This window comes from Lepisma saccharinum, chromosome 6, assembly GCF_977018435.1.
Source record: "Lepisma saccharinum chromosome 6, izLepSacc3.1, whole genome shotgun sequence".
Taxonomy (NCBI): domain Eukaryota; kingdom Metazoa; phylum Arthropoda; class Insecta; order Zygentoma; family Lepismatidae; genus Lepisma; species Lepisma saccharinum.
The window spans coordinates 30,639,309-30,654,427 of record NC_139234.1 but is presented as its reverse complement, the minus strand read 5'-3'; the positions used below and the strand labels follow the sequence as shown (position 1 = coordinate 30,654,427).

General features: G+C 44.1%; 1 protein-coding gene across 1 annotated transcript; it reads left to right on the top strand.

The window, feature by feature from the left end:
- The first annotated feature begins 8,130 nt into the window (after positions 1-8,130).
- LOC145989030 (uncharacterized) lies at positions 8,131-10,269 on the top strand. Its single transcript, XM_083124328.1, has one exon. The coding sequence runs from the start codon at positions 8,131-8,133 to the stop codon at positions 10,267-10,269; it is 2,139 nt and encodes a 712-aa protein (XP_082980454.1).
- The last annotated feature ends 4,850 nt before the right edge of the window (positions 10,270-15,119 follow it).

The window sequence follows — 15,119 nt, the reverse complement described above, 5'->3', positions numbered from 1 at the left end:
TGAGTTACCGTCGGTATACTGAATGCAATAATTACAGCATACAAATAATTTTAATGGCTACAATTGTAAGTAGTAGTCCTGGCGCTTTGTATCACTACATCCGGTGTCATATTACATCATGTGGCCGTGGTTGAGAGCAGGGATCACTGACGCAGCAGAAATTTGATCCTCTGTTGACCTGAGAGGGAAAACCAGGGTGAAGTTGTAGCTGATGAGGAAATTGCAATGCAAATAGAGAAAATTCGACTATATTAATTTAGATTTCTAATAAATGAACTGCAAGCTGGTGTAGCAAGAGAAAAGCTCACCGTTTCTACCAAGATATTATTCACTGAGTTGATAACTAAAATTGCCGCCGAGTATGAGGACGTTGTTACTAACTAACTCTATAGCCTTCTTAAACCCGATGGTTCATGGCTGCAGCAACACAGGCCTTCCATCTGTCCCTATCTTGAGCAAGATCTATATACTCTTTTCCATCCCTACCGATTTCCCTTAGGTCCATCTCAACGTTGTCCCTCCATCTTCGTCTTGGCCTTCCTACAGGTCTCTTACCATCAGGTTTCCCAACAAGAATCCTGTAAACTGCTCTCTCCTCTCCCATTCGTGCCACATGGCCTGCCCACCTAGTCTTCTTGATTTAATTATTCTAATAATATCTGGACATGAATACAAATTATGTAGTTCTAAATTATGTAACCTTCTCCACTCACCTGTCTCCTTATCCCTTTTAGGTCCAAAGATTTTCCTAAGGATCTTATTTTCAAATACTCTCAATTTATGTTCCTCTTTCAATGCAAGGAACCAAGTTTCACACCCATATAATACTACAGGCAAAATTACTGTTTTGTATATTTTAACTTTTAGTTTCTTAGATATTAAACGAGAAGACAAAAGTTTATGAAGAGAGAAGTAACATGCATTTCCTGAATTAAGCCTACTTTTTATTTCCTCTTTAATATAATTTTCATTTGTTAATATTACTCCTAAGTATTTGAATTTGGAAACTGGTTCAAACGAGTTGTTATCAATAATTAGATTTTGATTATTACCTAACACTTGGTTTTGGCCTGTAAGCATAGATTTAGTTTTCTCTTTGTAAACTCGTTAGCAGTTTTGAAAAATATCTTAGCGTTTTGCTTAATTGTATTTATATCATCCCCAGATAAGTCTACATCATCTGCATATGCTAACAACTGAGTCACACCATTTAATTTTAGTCCTTCTTTAGTTTCTTTTACCTTCCTGACAGCGTATTCTAAGGCAAAATTAAAGAGCAATGGAGATAATGCATCTCCTTGTTTTAACCCATCATGAATTGTAAATTTGTCAGACACATTTTTACCCACACGAATTTGATCTGTAGTTGATCTGTTACGTTTAAATCCACATTGATAATCACCTATAATTTCATTAGCATATGGGGTTAGTCTTGTTAAAAGAATATTAGATAATATGTTATATGTTGTTGAAAGTAGAGAAATTCCACGGTAATTATTGCAGTTCATTTTATCACCTTTTTTAAACACAGGAACAATTATGGATTCTTTCCACTGTTGAGGCATTTCTTCTTTATTCCATATTAAACAAATTAATTTATGAATTTGACATATTAACGAATTTCCACCATATTTAATTAACTCAGCTGGTATTAAATCAATGCCAGGTGCTTTGTTATTCTTTAGCCTTTTAATAGCATCTATAACTTCAGTCAAGTTAGGTTCTGGAACTAAAGGTTCTGCTGTGTGCACTTCATTTACTTCTGATTTATCTCCTACATGAACATTTAAAAGGTCATTAAAGTAGTTCTTCCATCTATTTAGAATATCGCCTGGGTCAGCTAGAAAATAACCGCCTATATCTTTTATCAAGTTTACTTTAAGTTGCCACCCATTTCTAAATTCATTTACACCTTTATATAAATCTCTGATATTTTTGTTTTTGCTGTTTGTTTCAATTTTGTTAATTTTGCTTTTCAAGTAATCTCTTTTTTTACTTCTAAACGTGCGGTTAACTTCTCGCTTTATTCTATTATAATTGCTTAGATTTGTATCATCAGAGATATTTAACCACCTAAGTCTAGCCTGATTTCTTATTTCTATTAGATTATGACATTCATTATCACACCATGGCTTACTTTTTCTTGGGTTATGGTATCCTATACTTTCTTCAGCTGCTGATTCTATTGCGTTACGTATGTGCTCCCAATTCTTATTTACGTCTGTTTCATTTATATTTTCATCATCATTTAAATCCTGCAAATCATCAAATCTATTTGACAGTTTAATTTGGTAATCTTTCTTAATTCTTTCATCAGCAAATTTTCCTGTATTAAATTTTATAACTTTTCGATTTTGTTGCTTATGATTTATCACTGAGAACCTTTCTCTTAATTTAGAAATTACTAAATAATGGTCACTGGCACAGTCAGCACCTCTATGTGTACGAACGTCAATTTTACTAGTATGCCTTCTCTTAACAATGAGAATATGATCTATCTGATTATGAGAGTAGTAGGAAAATGGCGGAGCTGACTCACCCGGGCGAAAAACGCTGATTTTTTTTCAAACGCAAACAGCCCAAAAGGTACCCAAAAGCCAAAAACGCTGAATTTTTTTCAAACGCAAACAGCCCAAAAGGTACCCAAAAGCCAAAAACGCTGAATGTTTTTCAAACGCAAACAGCCCAAAAGGTACCCAAAAGCCAAAAACGCTGAATTTTTTTCAAACGCAAACAGCCCAAAAGGTACCCAAAAGCCAAAAACGCTGAATTTTTTTCAAACGCAAACAGCCCAAAAGGTACCCAAAAGCCAAAAACGCTGAATTTTTTTCAAACGCAAACAGCCTAAAAGGTACCCAAAAGCCAAAAACGCTGAATTTGTTTTTCTAAAAAAAAAAAAAAAAAAGAGCCAAAAACGCTGAATTTTTTCAAACGCAAACAGCCCAAAAGCCAAAAACGCTGAATTTTTTTCAAACGCAAACAGCCCAAAATAACCCCCTTTCACGGTTTTTCCAAAACCTAACGCAGGTAACTCTCAGCGTTGCCAACTCTGCGTAGCCGTTTACGCTGTATATTACAAGAGTTCACGGTGTACGTTAACCTCACTGCCAGCGTTGCCAACTCTGCCATCAACATTTCACCACAATATTTTACGAGTTAAACTAACCTAGTGAGTTGGCAACATGTCGTTTACGCTGTATATTTTAAGGTTGTTCACGGTGTATGTTAACCTCACCTGCAGCGTTGCCAACTCTGCGTAGCCGTTTACGCTGTATATTACAAGAGTTCACGGTGTACGTTAACCTCACCTGCAGCGTTGCCAACTCTGCCATCAACATTTCACCACAATATTTTACGAGTTAAACTAACCTAGTGAGTTCACAAAATTTATTCTATCATGCACAGCCCAAAATAACAACCCCCTTTTACGGTTTTTCCAAACCTAACGCAGGTAACTCTCAGCGTTGCCAACTCTGCGTAGCCGTTTACGCTGTATATTACAAGAGTTCACGGTGTATGTTAACCTCACTGCCAGCGTTGCCAACTCTGCGTAGCCGTTTACGCTGTATATTACAAGAGTTCACGGTGTACGTTAACCTCACCTGCAGCGTTACCAACTCTGCCATCAACATTTCACCACAATATTTTACGAGTTAAACTAACCTAGTGAGTTCGCAACATTTATTCTATCATGCACAGCCCAAAATAACAACCCCCTTTCACGGTTTTTCCAAACCTAACGCAGGTAACTCTCAGCGTTGCCAACTCTGCGTAGCCGTTTACGCTGTATATTACAAGAGTTCACGGTGTACGTTAACCTCACTGTCAGCGTTGCCAACTCTGCCATCAACATTTCACCACAATATTTTACGAGTTAACTAACCTAGTGAGTTGTCAACATTTATTCTATAATGCACGAACTACCTAACTAAATAAAATTTCAATATTGTTTCTAGCGATGATAAGTGGTACTTTTGGCCGCAAGCTAAATTTAGCTAACAAATCAAAACGAGCGCTCTTCAGGGGAGGAAGTATGCTTTCGAAAACAAAGAAACGCGAGAAACAATACAAATTCCAGCATTTCCTCTACCGATGAGCCTCTTTTCGCCGTTCGGGCGGCTCTGTTCTGGTTAATTATGCAAGGGAAAAAAGGGCGTTGGCTTCGAAAGAAAATCTTTACCAGTAAAAATATCTGTATAGGAGTCGTCGCTAATGCTATTTACGCGATTATTTCCCTCTAATTGCGTGAGCAAGACGGAACGATGTATGTAGGTCAACTCCTAGACGGATCGATATCGTTTCCTACCACGATCGCCTCGCCTTTTAGCAGTGCTTAGCGAGAAGGTGACCGGAGTGAATATATTAACAGCATTCCTGCCGTGAATTGTTAGTGACATTTTTGCTGTATTAACTCTAGTGTCTGAGATCTATATGAGCTTGTGGTGCACGCTGTGTTCAATTGCATGAAAACTTTTGCAAGAAGGAGAAAGAACAGTTTTACTTCAACAGAGGTAAGTACATCAATTATGTTTTTACTTGCTTTATTAACCCGAGTTAACTTGGAATTTACTTTTACATTGCATATTATTAACTCGAACTATCTCGTGATCGCACAATAGCAGTGTATTTTTGCACTAATCAGGAAAGTCTCGTTTGAGTTTTAATAAGTTTACATAACAAAATTTTACTTGTTTCTACTGGACGTCGTGTGAGAAAAGGAACACGATGACGATGGGATTTTGTGCTGGAGAGAGCGTGGGGTTCTCTACATACAGTTTATCACCGACTTGAATGTCTATGATTTGCGAAGCATCCTCGGCATATGTAGTCTCTCCACTTTCGGGATGTGTGAAATCAACCAGCTCTACATTGCGGACTTTAGGTTCGTCCCCTATATTCGTCACAGTCATAGTCGGATAGTGAAGGGCTCGCAGTAGCGACCAGTAAGTTACCTTGACAAACTGAAGTTTTCCCCTGAGGTAAAATTGATGGTATGCTTTGACAGGAGTGAGCATGTAGAGTTTGCTTCGTGGATTGAAAGGGGACGGAAATTCTCGATTTGGGATGCTGAATATCTCTAGGACGACTGTCGATTTTAAGTTGTCGAGGCTAACGTTCAGGCTGCCGACGTTGGTTCGCAGTTCCTCCTGCACGTCGTCCAGTTTGTTCTGTACGGGCTCCAGGTGTTCGCTGAAGAGGTTGACGATGCTGTCGTAAGAAGGTTTGATCTTGATTTCCACGCGAAGTTGCTTGAAGTGTTCGTTCAGTTCGCGAAGCTTGTCGGCAAAATCAGCCATAGCAGACTCTTGACCGGTCTCCACGTCGTTGATTCGAAGTTTCACGTTTGCGATGATCTGCTGCAAGCTTTCGACGAGCCTCAGTTTGGAGTTTTGTGTCGCGAGGTCGTGAACCTGATTTCTGATTTCTGCGAACAGAGTGTGCAGCTCGTTGACGTTCTGGTTGGTGGGCATCGTGGCGATGGTGTCTCGAATTTGCACTATTTTAATCTGAATGTTTTTCACGTCCTCGGATTTGAGCAAACGATTCACTGTCCTCTTCACGGCTTTCAGTTCCTGCGATGTTGGTAAGTTGGCGACTGTATTCTGTAGCGCTGTCAAAGCTTTTCTCACGGCGTCCAGCTCACTGGCGTCGGCTACCGTACCCAGCGCATCCCGGAGTCGCGTCATGTCGTCCTGTGTAGGGGTTGATTGCTGCAGTGTTTCCAACTTGCTCTGTATGTCGTCGATCAGGTGATGGAAGTGTGAAAGTTCGGTTTCGGTGTTAAGGCTTTCCAGCTTGGCAATTTGCTGTTGAACGGTGGTCAGGGTTTCCGTTATGCCTGGCAATTTCGATTCCAAAGCTTCCTGCACGGTCGATAGATCAGTTCTCATGGTCAACAAAGTGTCCTCGATGTGGCTTACGGTGCCTTGGATTTTACCGAAATCCTCGTACGTCTCGAGTTGCAGTTTGAGGTTGGCCACAGACTTTCCTATAATTTTCAGTTCCTCGGACGAAGGAAAGTTGGCAATGGCTTCTTCGACGGTTTGAAGTTTCTCCCTGATGTTTTTCACCGAGTTTTCAAGTTCTGCGAAGGATATCAGACACGGGATCTCATCCCGAAAACTAGCGAGTTCGTTTCGTAGATCGGCCACTGCTCGATTGATCAGAAGTATGTCTTCGAGTGCCGGGTTGGTTTCAAGTTGGATCTTAATGTTAGAAATAACATTTTGAAGTTCGCTCAAGCTAGCTTGGATGTTTGTTTCCTGTTCCTCAAACTTAGTTTTCAGTTGAATAATGTCTCTGGATTTTTGTAGGTTAGATAATTCCTCTCGCAGGTTGTTAACTGTTTCCTGAATGCCGCTCAAACTTTCCAAGGATGCTAAATCAGCATACTTGGCGAACAGGGATTTGAATTCCGCTTCGATCTTCAGGATCGGATCCACTAATGTTTTCTGCAGACTTGCGATCTCATCTTGTAGGCTCGAGGACAGAGTGTTCTGGAGAGTCAGCAGGTCGCTGCGAAGTTTCTTCACTCGTTGGTCGAGTTTCAAAATTTCAGTGTTGTCGGGTAGCTCGGTATCCGTGCCGCCTATGGAGTGGCCGAAGATATTGTTCGGCATCTTGAGGCGTCTTACTGTTTACTTACAGATTCGAATCAAACCAATGGCCCCAATGTGTATATAATAGCTTATTGCATATCCCTGAAAAGTTGGTTTTCTCTGTTGCAGAAAAATGTCGCAGCCACAAGACACATCCACTGCGTCGTCAGTTCCGAAGACGAAACAACCCCAAGTTCCCTGCCCCTTCTGTAATATCCCGTAAACCAAGTCCCACCTAAGTCGGCATAAACAAAGATGTATTCAACGGCCTGGTTCGTCGAAAGAACCCGCCAGCATCACCAAACCTTCCCCAACATCCAGGAAAGTGATAACAACAGAAAATTTGACCGTCAATCAGAAGAGTAGGGTAAAACGAAAGCAGTCTTCAAACGATGACCAGTTGAGCCATGGAAAGAGAACGAAGATCACAGAATCGGCTGAAGCACGCGACCCAGAATGCATTAAGCCGAAGAGAACGGCCTTCAGGAATATGTTGGCAAATTACAGCCTCAGCAGCGAGAATATGGGTTTGCCCTGCAGTGCCGAAATTTTCCTGGAGGAGAAGAAAGCAGAAGTGGTTAAGATTTTGGTTTCCACTCTCGACAAGGGCCCCTTCAAATTCGACATGGTTTTGGATTCGTTGTTCCAGAAGCATTCGTCGGAACAAACTCACGTGTTCTCCAGTAGAACAAAGCAACAACTTCTGCTGGAAAGTGAGAGGGAGGTGATAAGCGAACTTTACGACAAGCTAGTGAATGAGATCGTCCGGAAGCAGGAAGAGTTTCAAGGCAAAGGATCGGGTTGGAGTGTTTGCAACACTACACACATAATCAACATCAACATAAGCAAATACAAGCCTCTTTCGGGATCGACTTACGTGAAGCTCCCGCAGGTGATCGAAAACAAGAAAGCCGTTCTTAACATTGAAAACAACGACAACCAGTGTTTCAAATGGTGCCTCCTGGCCCATTTACATCATAAAACAAAAAACTCTGCACGCGTTGGAAGTTACAGCCAGTGCGAGAATGAATTGGATGAATATTTCGAAGACGTTCCATTTCCTGTGCAGCTGACAAAAATCGAAAAATTCGAAAAAGCCTATCAACAAAAGAATGAGATTCCAATCGGTGTAAATGTGTACGGATATACAATCAGCAACAAAAAAGTAGCTATTTTTCCGCTTCGGATCAGCAAAATTGTAGGTGATGAGGTGAATGTAGTGCACATGCTGTTGATAAAAAATATGAAACAGCACCATTATTGCCTCATCCGTGATCTTTCGAAGCTGGTCAGAAGCGAGATAACGAAACATGAACATCCAATCGAAATATGTTATCGATGTATGTCATTTTTCAGCAACCTAGGTTCAAGAACCGCCAAGGAGAGGCTGCAGGAGCACCTCAGAGAATGCCTGCAGCATCAACCATCCAGGTGCGTGTTCTCTGGTGGTTCCCATTTCTTCAGAAAGTAAAAGTTCCAGCTGGAGGTCCCCGTTGTCATCGTTGCGGACTTCGAGGCATTCTTGAAGCCCATGGCGATCTGCGACCCCGATCCGGCGAAATCATCAACTACTGCCTACCACGAGCACATACCTTGCAGTTTCGCATACTACGTGCACTGGATGGCAGGAGCGGACGAAGATAGCAATGAACCAATTCTTTACCGAGGACCCGAGGCTGGAAAACGCTTCCTGGAATTCCTTGTCAAGGAAGTGGAGGAATGGAGTGATGTTTTGTTCAGGACTAAACCCATGAATGGTCTTACCGAAGACGAAGAATTGAGGTTTGTTTGTGCAACACATTGTCCAAATTGCGGGTCCAAATTTGATGATTGTGTGATAAAAGTGGCACACCACAATCAAGTAACGGGCCAGTACATCCGTCCGTTATGCAATAGATGCAATTTGAAGCTTCAAACTGCCAAGTTTGTGCCGGTATTTTTCCACGGGCTCAGCAATTATGATCTTCACCATTTCGTCAAAGAGGTGGGCTATGACAAAAAATCCATCCGTGTGATTGACGAGACCGACGAGAAATACATTACTATCAGCAAGTGGGTGAATATTCCACCGGGCTATCATGGTAAGATGAGCAAAATGATCCCCTGCGACGATGAGTGCACGTTGTGCGCTGCTGGCAAGAAGCCAAAATACAGAAGAATTGAACTTACATTCATCGATTCTTACCGCTTTCTCCAGGCTAGCCCCGAAAAATGCGTCGCCATGTTGGACGTGCCGGAAGTTACCAGAGATCATTTCCCAGATGTGTCCTTGGACGCTATTCGAAGGAAAGGAGTGTACCCATATGAGTACGTCGACGGGCCCGAAAAGTTCGACGAGACGGATCTTCTGTCAAAAGACGCTTTCAATTCAACCTTGAAGGACTCCGTGTGTTCCGACGAAGACTACGCGCACGCCAAACGTATGTGGAACGAGTTTCGATGCTGCTCGCTGGGTGATTTCCACGATGGATACTTGAAGCTTGACGTGCTTCTCCTATTCGACGTGCTCCAAGCGTTTCGTCAAACCGCTATTCGTGATTACAAAGTCGACCCTGCGCACTTCGTGAGTCTGTCGGGATTCACCTGGAATGCCATGTTGTATTACAGTAGCATCCGATTGCAACTTTTCGCGGAAGATCAATGCGACATGCAGCTTTTCATCGAGAAATGTATCAGGGGCGGCATCGTGCAATGTTGTTTAAGACATGCGAAAGCAAACAACGAGTACATGGGAAACGAGTACGATCCCAATCAGGAGTCCAGCTACATAATATACTTGGACGCCAACAACCTGTATGGTTATGTGATGACGCAGAAGCTGCCACAGTCTAATTTCGAGTGGTCGGACATCACCGAAGAAGAACTGAAACATCTGCTTCAAGAGGATAATTTTGAAGGATCGACAGGATACTTCGCGGAGGTAGACTTGGAGTATCCTTCAGAATTGCACCAGCTCCATTCGGATTTTCCTCTGGAGACTGAGCTAAAATGTCCTCCTCGCTCCAATCAACCAAAACTGCTTCTGACGTTGGAGAGGAAGGATCATTACGTAGTGCACTGCAAACTGCTGAAATTCTATCTCCAGCAGGGCCTTGTTTTAACTAAAGTGCACAGAGTTTTGAAATTCACGCAGGGCAAATGGCTGGAACCCTACATCAACATGAACACCCAGAAGCGGCAGGTGGCGACATCTGACCTGGATAAGGATATGTATAAACTGATGAACAACGCCACCTACGGAAAAACAATGGAGAATGTAAGGAAATACAAGGACGTCAAGATAGTTTCGGACGAAAAAAAATGCAGGAAGTGGGTTGCCAACCCACGCTTCAAGAGCAGGAAAATTTTCACCGAGAACCTGACGTTGCTTCATCTTGACAAATCCTGCATTACGTTCAAAAAACCGACGTACGTGGGGGCTTCAATTCTCGAACTGTCGAAACTGCAAATGTACGAGTTCCACTACAGCATCATGAAGCCACGATACAAAAATCAAATCCAGATCGCTTACATGGATACGGACAGTTTCGTTTATGTGATGAAGGAAGATCCGTACAGGGGCATGACAACCGAATTGAAGGAACATTTCGACACTTCGGGCTATCCACAGCCGAACCCCTACAACATTTTGCCAAGTTCCCGGATTGATGAAGGACGAAATGAACGGTGAGATCATCAGAGAGTTCGAGGGACTCAGGGCTAAATCGTATTGTATCAGAACGACCGTCGCACCATCAAGAAGTCCAAGGGGGTTGGGAAAAGCACTGTTCAGGGGAAGTTAAACGTCGAGGATTACATCCAATGCCTGAAGAAGAAACTCCCCATTCTGCGGGAAGACAGGAGGTTCCAGAGCATAGACCATGATGTGAAGACCGTGAAACTGAACAAAGTGGCGTTGGATGCAGAGGACGACAAGAGAAAAGTTTTGAACTGTGGTATTCACACCGTTCCATGGGGCTATTCACCAATCGGAGAGAAGTCCAAATCATGCAATATCTGTAATTAGGCTAATTCTAATCCTGTATATAACGAATCCACTTCGCACGCACACACACAAAATACTTTTTCATTCACTTCATTTCCGGCATACATCTATTTTTTTCTGAAATAAACGGCAGTCTCTTCCCTATCGTATCACCAAAACCTTTTCTCTCCATTTATTGTTCTTTCCTACACTATCCCAATGTTGGTCTTGGGGTGGCACAGAGAGAAAAGAAGGCAGCAGCTGAAGAAGAATGCAGTTCACGGATAGCAGTAAGTAAATAAACAGACATAATAAAATAGGAGTTCTTCGCAATGCGTCCGAAAGGAGTGGCTTATCAAATCCCTTACTCGGAACTCAAAAAGGTTTCGGGCATCGATTCTATACTCACGAAGAAGCAACGCGAGAAGAAAAACAAATGTTTAAAGAAGGGGCACGGGATGAAGCTCCTTCTCAGCAGGCCACTGCTAAGCAAGTTGCAAAAGTCTAGGTCAAGAAAGCAGGGAGGTTTCATTTTCAGCATTCCCGCGATCCTCGCTGCTCTCGGAGCCGTGGGAAGTCTCGCAGGTGGTAGTGCCGCGATCGCGATAACCGCGATCGATGCCAAGAAGAACACAAAAGAGCTCGAAGAGCAAAAAAGACACAACCTCGCCGTGGAAAGCAAGATGAACGCTACTGGTTCCGGATTAAAGAGAAGAAGAACAAAGAATCAAACCACCGCAGCAGCGTTGAAGAAATTCAACCTTAAAAAAAGTGCCCCTTTCAAACGAAGATATTGAGTCTCTAGCCGAATTGTTCAACGTTATAAACTTCAGAGGTGTGTTCATGTCCGATACATTGCCTGCTAACGGACCCCGAAGTGGCGGCGAAAGCGGAGTGGTCAACTTGGATAATTCTCTCAACCCGGGAACCCATTGGGTATGTTATTGAATTGCCGAGGACGGAAGCGCTTTCGTTTTTTTATTCTTTCGGTGGCGTTCCGCTTCTCGCGCTTGCGAACTACCTGAAATCGACGTCCGAAATATTTAACAACGACGAAAGGATGCAGGGCTTCGACGAAGTGGTCTGCGGTCATCTCTGCGTCGTAATGCTGGTCATTCTTTCGCAACTAACCGGCAGCGGCGACTCGACGTCGTTGGAAATGTTTCAGAGAGCAACGGATTTGATAAAACAATAGCGATAAAAGAAAAATGCTAGTCCTGCATTTGTCCAGCGAGACTTCAATCCTCAAACTGAAACTGCATTACGATGTAATCAGGAGCACTCTGCAACAAGAGTCGTTGGGGCTCGTGGCTTTCTACAGCATGTACTTGATTCGCAACGTCACCGAATACAACAACACCCTCCACGTGGGAAGCAAGAAGATCACCGTTTTGCCTGGACAATATAACCTGACTACGCTGCAAGCCCAATTGCCTTCGAACGTCATCCTGTCCGAGAGTTCGGTCACTCATCGCGTGGAGATCACGTCCGCCACAGAAGAAATAAACCTCGGATCCATCGGGGAGCTCTTGGGTTTCCCTAACGACAGCAGGTTGGCGCCGGGAATCAAGCACGTCGGGTCCTCTATTCCCAAATTCCTGTCCATAGAAACTTTGAACGTACATTGCAACCTGGCTCAGGGCATGGTTGTATCGACGGACGCAAATCGGGACCAAACACACAAGGAAACCGGTATAATTGCGACGTTCAAGCCCAATTCGGAATTCCTGGAGCCGATTCATTACGAACCAGCCAAACCGATCTTTTTTCCCATCCAGCACGACAAGTTCAGTGAAGTAGAACTAACTATAACGAACGAGAAAGGCGAATTGGTGGATTTCGCCGGAGCCACGAGCACGGCCGTACTGGCTATCTTGTAATAAAATAGACGGTTAATCGAAAGCGCACGATAGATCACGTAGAAAGTTACGAACTGCAGTCCTTCCCTCCCAACAGAAGGACGTTTGGCAACCTCAACGAACCGAACAAGGACATCGAATTTGATGTGGACGTTGGTGACGGGTTTGTGCATCCTCATCGCGCTGACCTCTACATCAGATTCGAAATTGTCACCAGGGACGAAAATGCAGCTTACCCCGTAGGAGCCAACATCAGGCTGATAGACAATTTCGTCCCTCACCTCTTCTCCCAGGTGGAAGTGAGAAAGCATGGCACAGTCATCGACAGGATGGATAACCCCGGACTAACTTCGACCATCGTGGCGACCATGACGCTCTCCAAGCCAGAGAGTTCGTACTACAAAGCGGCGGGTTTCGAAACCGACTACAAATTACCCGGGAAACTCAGCACCGTGCTATTACCTCTGCGACTCCTCTATGGATTCTTCTCCGACTACAAGGAAATCATGTGGAAGGGCGGTCTGAGGATCAATTTCAAGAGAGCGTCCAACGACAACAACTTGTTTCTGCGATGGAGATCCGCGACGGCTGGGGGCGCCGTGGACGATGCGAGCCTCCCGTCCGAGGGTAAGTGCGTGATAAAATCCATGGAAATTCGCATGCCGATCATCGAATACGAAGCTAACCACGCCACGAAGATCAAAGCAGAAATCCTGAAGAACCCGAACATCCCGCTCGAGTTTCAGATGTACCAATTCTTGCAGAGGACGGTGTCCGAGCGATACTTCGAGTTCGACGTGAGGACACAGTTCAACAGCATCCAGTACGACATGCCCGACTTCGTGGTGGTCGTGTTTCAAACCGGTCGCGACGGCAGTCAGAATGCGGATTCGAGTGTGTTCGACTACTGCAAAGTTAGGAACATTTTCCTTAAGAACGGGCGTAACGAGATTTTCCCCAGAGAGAACTACAACCTCGCGGAAGATGATTACCTGAAGCTGTACGAAGCTTACACAGCGTTCAAGAGGGTCACCATGGAAGGATCTACCGACATGTACTACACGCCAGCGGAGTTTATCCAGAAACGTCCGATGTACGTGATCAACACATCGAAACGCAAGCAGGTGGTGATCAGCGACCGCACGAGCATCAAGGTTGTCGTGGATTTCCAAGAGGCGATCCCAGACAATACAGTATGCAGCGTGGTCCTGATTGCAGGGAAAAAGTTTGTTTACGATGTAAAGAACGAGAGGATCATTGAACAGTTTTGATATCTTTTTTTGAAATAAAATAAATACAAATTTGTTACAAACCCCAACCGAGTTTTCTTTTCGTGTGCATTGCCATTGTCGTTCCCAGAGCGGCCAGTCTTTCACCCATGCCGGCGTCTCTGCTGACCACCCTCCGGAAAGCCCGGTGTTCCAACTGCATGTCGGCATCGTGCCTTGCTGCGAGATCCCTGTTGTCCCGGTACACAATATTGTCACGGTATCTAGTGACATGTGAAACGCAGTTCGATATAAATTATTTTTGTTTATTGATTCATTTTATGTTCAAATATAAAAGTGTGAGGTTCTTTATTTTGTGGATAAATTTGTATCCGAGCCAGACGTCTGGAGTTGGGAGACGGGTTTTTCCTGAGTGACAGCCGAGCTGTCATTGCTTTGAAGATGACATATTTGCACCAACACGGAGAAAAGGAAAGATTATTTTAGTCGAGACCGGGCTTCAAATCGCAGCAGGTGGGCGAACCCATTTTCACGGATGACCAGGAAAATCAGCTGGAGCCCAAGCCTGCAAGGATTGAGGACGCGCGGGCGACAGCGTTTCAAGACAATGGAGAAAGGTAATTTCCACCCCCTAAGAAAGCGAAGCCAAGCCACCTTGAGCGTGCTTTTCAACGGACGAATTTGAATCTCTTATAAGAACAAGCGTACTAGGATTCCAGACACAGTTTTTGACCCGGATTTCATAGAGAGAGCATCTCCGCGCTACACTCTCGCGTGGTTATTGTTTTGTGTCCGTGGACTTCGTTTCCTTACGTACCGTGAGCGAATTGCAGATAGAGAGTCACCAGCGTGCGCCTTATTTTGGTGAAGATTACGCGGTGATCTGTTTTTGCCAAGCGTGGACTACATAATTATGGGCGGCTAAAGGAGATAGAGAAGGGAGTCCGTCGACTCCCCTGACGCCTGCAACGACGCAGAAGCCAGCCAGACGACGCCAAAACCAACCATTGCTTAAAGCCCGAAGGACGTTTCCAGATCGACGTTCCGATCGAAGCCCGTTACCAGAGAGAGATGATTGCAGATCGACGTCCAATTGATGCCCGACGCTAGAGATTCCGGATCGGCGCGTGACCACGTACACCCGACGGTAGTGACAAGAGGAACGCCCGAAGTACTGAGGAGGTGCAGGTACACCATATCGTCGCAATTATTCTTCGTCGCGACCGACCTCGGAGAACAATTTCGCCGCAAAGGAACCGTGTGCAAGTCCCGCGTCCAGGAGAGATGAATGACCACGCAATGTAGCAGAGTCCGGTACAGTATTCTTCAGAGGGTCTATGTCCATGTAAACGTGCATCGTTAGTATCGACACCGTACTGCTAACGCCGAAGTCTCACTTATTTGCAAAGTGACTCAGGAAACCCCGAACCTAACTTCCGTGTCTGATAATTTTTTGGTATTGTTGTAA

Excerpts from the sequence above, each read along its gene's own strand:
- LOC145989030 (XM_083124328.1), top strand. The coding sequence starts at position 8,131 with ATGGCGATCTGCGACCCCGATCCGGCGAAATCATCAACTACTGCCTAC.